General features: G+C 44.3%; 1 protein-coding gene across 6 annotated transcripts in view; it reads right to left on the bottom strand.

Moving 5' to 3' along the window:
• The window catches only part of RUFY3 (RUN and FYVE domain containing 3), a 78,441-nt gene that overhangs the window by 29,141 nt on the left and 41,725 nt on the right, over nucleotides 1-7,575 (bottom strand). For all 6 annotated transcript variants that reach the window (XM_019534264.1, XM_019534266.1, XM_019534269.1 and 3 more), the window contains 4 exons: nucleotides 6,523-6,615; nucleotides 5,988-6,071; nucleotides 5,238-5,405; nucleotides 1,533-1,630 (listed from right to left, as the gene is read on the bottom strand). In XM_019534264.1, the coding sequence (XP_019389809.1) occupies nucleotides 1,533-1,630; nucleotides 5,238-5,405; nucleotides 5,988-6,071; nucleotides 6,523-6,615 (443 nt within the window). The remainder of the gene's footprint in view (nucleotides 1-1,532; nucleotides 1,631-5,237; nucleotides 5,406-5,987; nucleotides 6,072-6,522; nucleotides 6,616-7,575) is intronic.

The raw sequence follows: 7,575 nt of genomic DNA, 5'->3' as shown, positions 1-7,575 counted from the left end.
TGTTGGGATTACCTCCCTTCGGGCATTACGTTAGTAATGCTCTCCTTTGAAGAGGTGCTTGAGAAGGGTTCCCTAAACTAAATGGGTGTTAATCCCAACAGCCACTTCTGCCTCTTTCCAGTACTCCCCACCTCAAAACCCCTATTTTTTTCAGCTTAGGCTGTATACAAATGTTCATTTCTACCAGAAGAATTTTTCTCTGATAGAAAAATAGCCCAAAAGGTGCCACCCCCGCCTACGGAAGCGCACTACTAGACATCCTGCCCTATCCCGTCTGGAAACAAGGCAGGCTGCCAGGCAGCAGTTTGCATCTGCTAAAAAGCAGTAGCTTACCTGGAGGAGTGCAGGGAGAGAGGGGGAGAGCACTTAGTCATGGTTCCAGAGCTGACCCAGAGCAATGCAGGGCATTGTGGAGGGCATTTGGCTGTAGTGACTGGCCTTGCCCTGCACTGCTCTGTGTCAGCTGGGCAGCATGAGAGGCAAGGCAAAAGTTAGAGGGGCCAGAAGTTGGGAGCTGAGCTAGACTGGGGAAAGCCTCTTCAAGCCCGGCTCTAAGCCCTTCTGGCCTCCCCACTTCTAACAGGTGGCTCTGCTGCTCAGCTGGGGAGCAAGGCAGAGCCAGCAGAAGCTGGGTTCCCAAGGAAGACTTTCCCAGAGCCTTGTTCCTGGCCACTGGCTTTTAAACTGCCACCCCACTGCTCAGCTGGGTGGTGAAGCAGCAAGAGGTAGCTGGAGGGAGCCAAGACAGCCCCCAAAATGGAGGACTGCCTGGTTTATGGAAGAGAGAGAAAGCAATTGCTGCTTCTACCCTCACCTCCCAGTCTATGGGGAGGTGGGGAGCGGGGAAGGTGATCACCTTCTCTAAACCAGGGCTCCATTCCTTCTGGTCCCCAGGAGAAATTAAGCCAGGGGAAACTAGAAAGTTAAGCTAAGGAAAAGCCACTTTTACTCTAGGAGAAAAAGCTTGAATGTCTGTGTGCTTTTGGTTTCTACCAGGAGAATGGCAATTCGCCCAACAGAAACTGAGGCCACCTTGGCCTCAGGCTCCCTAGAAATCACAGAACTACAAAATATGTTTCAGATCTGTCCCTTTTGAAATACTGATTCTCTTTGCCTCCACTATGTTGTATGTTATTGCTGTTAAGAGGTAAGTGTTTTTCTGAAACAATACTGATGTATTCAAACATGTAAACAAATAAGCCAACTAGATTCTGTTATAAAGTTACATCCTGGTCTCCTGAATCAATACAATAAGTTCCATGTTTTGCAACCAAGCTGTGGAATTTGATCCACAACCATAATGGGGCACAATCGTTCTCCTACACAAGGCAATGAGAGCATGGACAGATTTAAAATGGTGACAAGACTAGGCCACTGAAGTTTTAATAAGTACTCTATAAAGGGACTTTTATAGAAGTAGCACTGGAACAACTGTTGCAGCTCTGCATAGAAATATTTGTTATAAACTGTCTGTAAAAAAAGCACTGTGACACTGATATTCTGAAACAAAAAAAAAAAAAGTGTCATTTTACCTTTGTTCAAGCTGCTTAATGGTAGCAGCCATCTGATTTGTCTTCTCCTCCAAGCGGCTGTTTAATTCACTCTTTTGTTTTACTCCCAGGTCTGAACTCTGAAAAGGAGAATTGTAGCATACTACTAGTCAGTGACAATACTGTATGTACCCAAATACAAGCTGACCCTGATACAACCCCTCAATAATTAGATTCTACACATGGAATATTTATAAATTTTCCATAATTTTCTATATATAGCATCTAACTATTGAAAGATCATATTAAATTTGTGTGCCCCACCAACTACTGCAGGTGCTGGGGAGACAAGTGATGAAGGGAGCAGTAACAGGGCAGGTGGTTAGAGAGGCGCTGGGCAGGGCACATGGTAGTGCTGCTGGTGGGGGCGGGGCTGCGGGTGACAGAAGCAATGTGGAGTGGGGAGGAAAGCGGGGCGGGAAATCAGGGCAGCCTGAAGCTGGGGGGGTGGAGAGGGAAGCAGAAACAGTGAGGGGTAAGTTGCAGGGAGTGTACAAACAGCAGGGAGCAAGCTGCTTGCCTCTTTCTGTGCTTACCCCACTGCCTTCCCCCTCTTCCCCCCCCCAGCCTCAGGTTGCCCAATTTCCCCTTCCCCTGTTCCCCACCCTCTACACTGCTTCTATCACCTGCTGCCTCCCTCCCCTTTCTCCCATCTGCCCCTCCCATGCCCTGCACCCCCTCCCGCTTATTTTTGTTCCATGCCAACAGCCTCCATCCTTGCTGCAGCCTGGGGCTGGAACATGGCTCCAGCCCAGCCCCATAGCAGCAGTGTGGAACCAGCACTGCTATTCCAGCCTGGCCCCATAGTGGCAGTGCTCGCTCCCCACTGCTGCTGCTACAGAGCCAGGCTGGAGCTGCAGCTGCAGCCCCAGCTCCAGCCCTGGGCTGCGGCTGGAGTCGCAGCAGCTGTCTGCCCTCCTGCATGACTGTAAAATGATGGGTTTCCCCTGCTTCCCACTTATTAAAAATGTGTGCGTGGGGGGGAAATCTTATCTTCTAACTGAGTAAATAAGGTAAGTAAATATGAAGTCAGTTTCAAGAAATTATTTGGGCACTAAAATGGAACTGGTGACAGTTAAACAGATAAGGGGAAGTGATCCAAAAATCAAATAAACTATGCAAAAATTAACACTGAGGCTATTTCCACATATTCTGCTGACTGTAACTAAGATATACCCGAATCACAGGGAACAAAGCAGAATGATCAACTTCATGTTTTGTTTACTGATGTAGTACCTCCTAATGTAATATAATCGTCCTGTACAGGAGTAAGCTCTTTGGCATCAAATTCTGTGCACTATTTTAAAATTAAGTGAAGGGCTACTATGAGCATTAATTGTGGATCCTGCCTTAATAGCCTGCTCTAACAATGCCATTACATGTCTCTGAAATTGCACACCATATTTACTGGATTCCAAGAAGAGGTTTTTTAACCCCATTTAACATGGAAAAAAAGTCCCTCATCTTGGAATCGAGTACAAGGCAGTGGGGTGGGGGGGGAGGGGGCAGGCAGCAGCTGTGGTTGCAGCTCAGTCTTGGGGCTGCAGCTACAGCTGCCTGTGTCTCCCCACGTGTTCCCACAGCACTTAGGTTCCAACCCGCTGCCACCTCCCTTTCTTCCACAGCCTCTGACCCCTGTTTCCCGCTCTCCTCCTAGCCTTGGGAACACAGACCCAACCCAGCCAGGTAGCAGGATGGAGTGGGGATGAAGCCTGCCAGCATCAGAGCAAAGGTAAACAGGGGAATGGAGAGAGGGCAGGCAGAAGAGGGAGCAAGTAGTGGGGTGGACAGTCAGCAGGGGGGAAAGCTGCTTGATCCCATGGCCACCCATCTTATTGCCTGCCCCCAACCACTACTTTCCCTGCTGCAGTGGTGGTGGGGGGACAAATTTAAAAAGATGACCCCCAATAATTAGATTCTGTATGCAGAAATATTTATAAATTTGTTATAATTTTCTATGTATAGAATCTAATTATTGGGGGTGTCATCTTAAATTCAGGTATATATAGTAAATTAAAAGAGTAGATTTTATTGGAATAAACCCTGGAATACCAGTGTTTCGGATTTAGAAAAAGTGCTTTCCACACTTGTAGGTTTGATTGCCAAGGCTTTTCATTAGAACTCAGTTTGGTTATGTGGCAGAGTCTTAGGAAGCACAAATAATAAGGTCTAGGATTGTGTTGGATTTTGGAACTCTCTCTCATTCCAGAAATTTACGCCTTTTGTACTGTGATTTTATTTCAGCATTACGAACTATGTGCCAGTCACAGATTAAGCAGCAAAACTTCAGACTGGAGATGCTGAAAATCTTGTCACCTATACACCAAGTTATTTGTTTCTACTGCTGCTGCTAAGATTTATTTTCCAAACTGGGGAATCATTGGGAGGGTTAATATTCTTATCTGCACTAACAAAAGTTAAATGATCAAGGAAAGAAAGTCTGCTCAAACATCTCTTCCCAAAGAGATGTTAAAGATCCATCTCCCTACTTTTTAGCAAGTAAAGAAACAATCACAGGTGGAACTACTGGACAATGACCTGGTAATGAGAGCTGCTCCAAAAACAACATCAAGTGAACTACACATGCTCCTGAGGCAATCCCCACCTCTCAAGAGCTCTTAAAATGGACTGGGGGTGGGGTGGGGTATACTTACAAGTTTCAAAAACCTGTGATGAAAGAATAGCCCCATTCATCCAAATTGTTATCCACAGAATAATAAAATATGTGGTGTTTTAAAATGTGTAAATGTTAGCAGAACACACTGAAATGTGCAGGATCTAAAATTCAAACCAACTTTGTACAAAATTGATAGCTTCTAGACAATGTCACATTTACCATATTTATCCAAATCCAAGACACCGCCGAATTTAAGATGACCTCCCAATAATTAGAATCTTATGGAAAATTTATAATTTTTTATAACTTTCCACATATATAATTTAATCATAGGCAGATCATCTTAAATGTGTGTTGTTTCCCCCCCCACACACATACACTACTGCAGCAGAGAAGACAGTGGCAGGGGGCAGGCAACACAAGGGGGAACAAGGGGAAGGTCAAGCAGTCTGCCCCCAACCTCATATCCCCCCTTGCTGCCTGACCCCCCCCCCACCCCCCACTTTCCTTGCATCTGTTACCCCGCTGGCCATTTACCCCTGCTTCACACTGGCAGGTTCCATCCCTGCTCCAGTCTAGGGTGCAAGGCACAACCTCAACCCAGCCCAGTAGCAGTGGTATGGCTTGAGGTCTGGCTAGAGCTGCTACTGCCATTTGGCTGGTCTGGGAGCAAGGACAGATCCTGAGAGCAACAGAGCAATGGTAAGTGACTGAGGCATGGGGGATGAGCAGGTGGCTGGGCGGGGGGAGAAGGCTGCCTCAGTCTATTTCAAGACTAGAGGCTTTTTTCTCCTTCCACATTAAATGGGAGAAGGGGGGGAACCTTGTCTTGGCATCAAGAACATATGGTAGCCTTCCCTCCTTGGGAAGGCTAGCTTTGATGCAGCCTGAAGATAAGTTGTATCAAATAGGAAAAAACAAGGATAGAGGGAGAAGTTATGAAATGGGGAAAGCAGGGACAGAAATGAACATGTAGTCTCCTGTTTCTTCTCTCTGATAAGAAAAAGGAAGCAAAATTGACTCAGAGGCATCATTTTCACACAGGGACCATAATCCTGACCTTTCCTTACCTGCAGCTTGAAGGAAAGCTCATGCTTTAGGGCCCTGAGATCATCTAATTGCTGCCTGAGTGCTACTAGTGCATCCTGCTTCTCACAAACATCTTTTTCCAGCATCTTCATGGCCAGCTCCATCTCCTGTCGCATTCCAATCTGCACCTCCAACTCTTTTTCCACATCCTAAAACCAAATATATTTGATACCTGTATTTTATAGAAAGTCTAATGACTGCAACATGGTTCACTTAATACATGATGGCCCTTCCATGCTCTGCACTCCATTAAGTCCTACTATTCCCAATGCACAATAATCACGTGAAACATGCTGCAGGGAGAATACTTTGTTGTTATGATCAAACCAATTTAAAAAAAAAAAAAAAAAAAAAAAAGAGACCCACTACTGCAGCAGCCTAACTAGAACAAGAATATCTCAGTCAGAACCTACAGCAGTGCCCTATACCTATGGTAAGCAAAAGTTTTGATGGGTATGCATATTGGATGCAGGGATATTAATTGGTTAATATTTGTAAGATACAGATATGGAGACTCAGCAAACACCTACTCAGCAATGTGCTTGAAGGTAGGACAATCACTTCTGAAAGAGTATTTTTAGAAGTGGGCTTAAATAAAGCATTCTGCACTATCATCAGTCTTGGCAAGTCTTGATCCATATAACATGCCACTCTTAAAAGCTGATTATTATGTAATGTCTACTAAAGAAAATCAACACTGTTCTGAACCCTTGAGTTTAGACCAAACTTACCAGCCGTAGTTGAGTCTCTTCCTTCAATTGCTTGCGTGCTTCACTCAGTGCATGACCATCTGCAGTTCTGTCTTGCTTAGTTACCTAGAGAGTTAGCAAAAAAATCAAAGCAGGAGGAAATCAAACTCTCGCAATCTTAGTGTTTGTTATTTACTTCTGCTTTCTTAAAACAAATTTCACAGCTGAAAATTCTGTTAAATGTATTGTCTTTCCTAAGTTAATGCAGCATGTAAATTCCTTGTGAAAATACTTCTTTCCTGTGCCCACACAAGTTATTTAATGCAGTCTGTACATCAGCGTAGCTATTCTCAGACTATACACAGTAAATTATTTAAGTATGAACTAATTTGATTAAGCACGTTTGGCATTAAAACCTAAAAGCACACTCCAGAGTAGATACCAGTATCTTCTTTTATGGTTACGAAAAAATAATTCTGGAACAGCTCACTGTATTGTCCAGTAAAAGATAGGATTATATAGCAAGAGCATCACTGGGGGAAGTTATACACACAGAGACACAGAGACACACAGACACCTTGCGGTTGGATTCTAAGATGTAAGAACTTTCTTCTTTAACTCGTTCCAACTCTTCCTGCAGTGTTATAATTCTATTGTTTGCAACTGCAAGCTGTGAACAAAGAAAGATAATCACAATTTAACATCAAAAATAGGTCTTGCTGTATTTCTTCTCTCGGCAGCACTTAACTTTTGAAACACTGACTGCTAAAGTCACTAAATAACAAACAAAAAATACTGCTTATAACAAGAGTTCAGCCTTCACACCTACTTATTCATTATGAGCTAAAATGGAGGCCTACCAATTCATTTCAAGTAGGTCAATAAGCTACTCGGTAACTATATCTGGTCACAAACCTCTTGAATCTATTACCAGTGACCCTTTGGTCCCCCTGCAGGAAATTCTTTTAATGGAGCTGTGTATGCAGTGCTGGAATACAAGCTCTTAAATGGAAGGAAACACGTCAATTGAATCCCAGCTACATTCTTTGGACTTGAGTGATAAACACACAAACAAGGGAGGCCATGGCCCCTCCCAGAGACCAGTCAGTGACAGGGAGTGGGTGTCCCCTGCAGCCAATCTCACCAACAGGAGGTGGGGGGCGCTCACAAGATAGGCAGATCAGAGAGCGCTTGACTACTCCTGGACAGCACACAGGATTCTATGGGCCAGGGATTTTCTGAGCCGATCCCTATTGGAACTCCTAGGAAAAAGATATCACCTTTGACCAACCAGTTAATCAGATTTTAATGCAATAGGCCAAAAGAACTTGGTAAAGTTCTTTCATAGGACAACACAACTCAAGTAGATGACTTCCTTTACACTACAGAAAAAGCCAGCAACATTCTGTGATACTGGTTGACCAACTTCATTAAGTGTCACAACTGGATAAAAGGGGTTTTAAAATGGTAGTGTATCCATAATGGTCTGGGAAATGTGTGAAAGGCAAGGATTTTTGTCGGTGATATCATTTACTGGATCAGCTGCATGGCTGGGATAAACTTAGACAAGCTTTTGAGAGCAATATGTGTAAAACTATCCCAACCATGCACAACCATGCAGCTGGTCAAA

Source organism: Crocodylus porosus, unplaced genomic scaffold (assembly GCF_001723895.1).
Source record: "Crocodylus porosus isolate Cpor-Errol unplaced genomic scaffold, CroPor_comp1, whole genome shotgun sequence".
In the NCBI taxonomy this organism is placed as follows: Eukaryota; Metazoa; Chordata; order Crocodylia; family Crocodylidae; genus Crocodylus; species Crocodylus porosus.
This window is presented reverse-complemented; position numbering and strand designations above follow the sequence as displayed.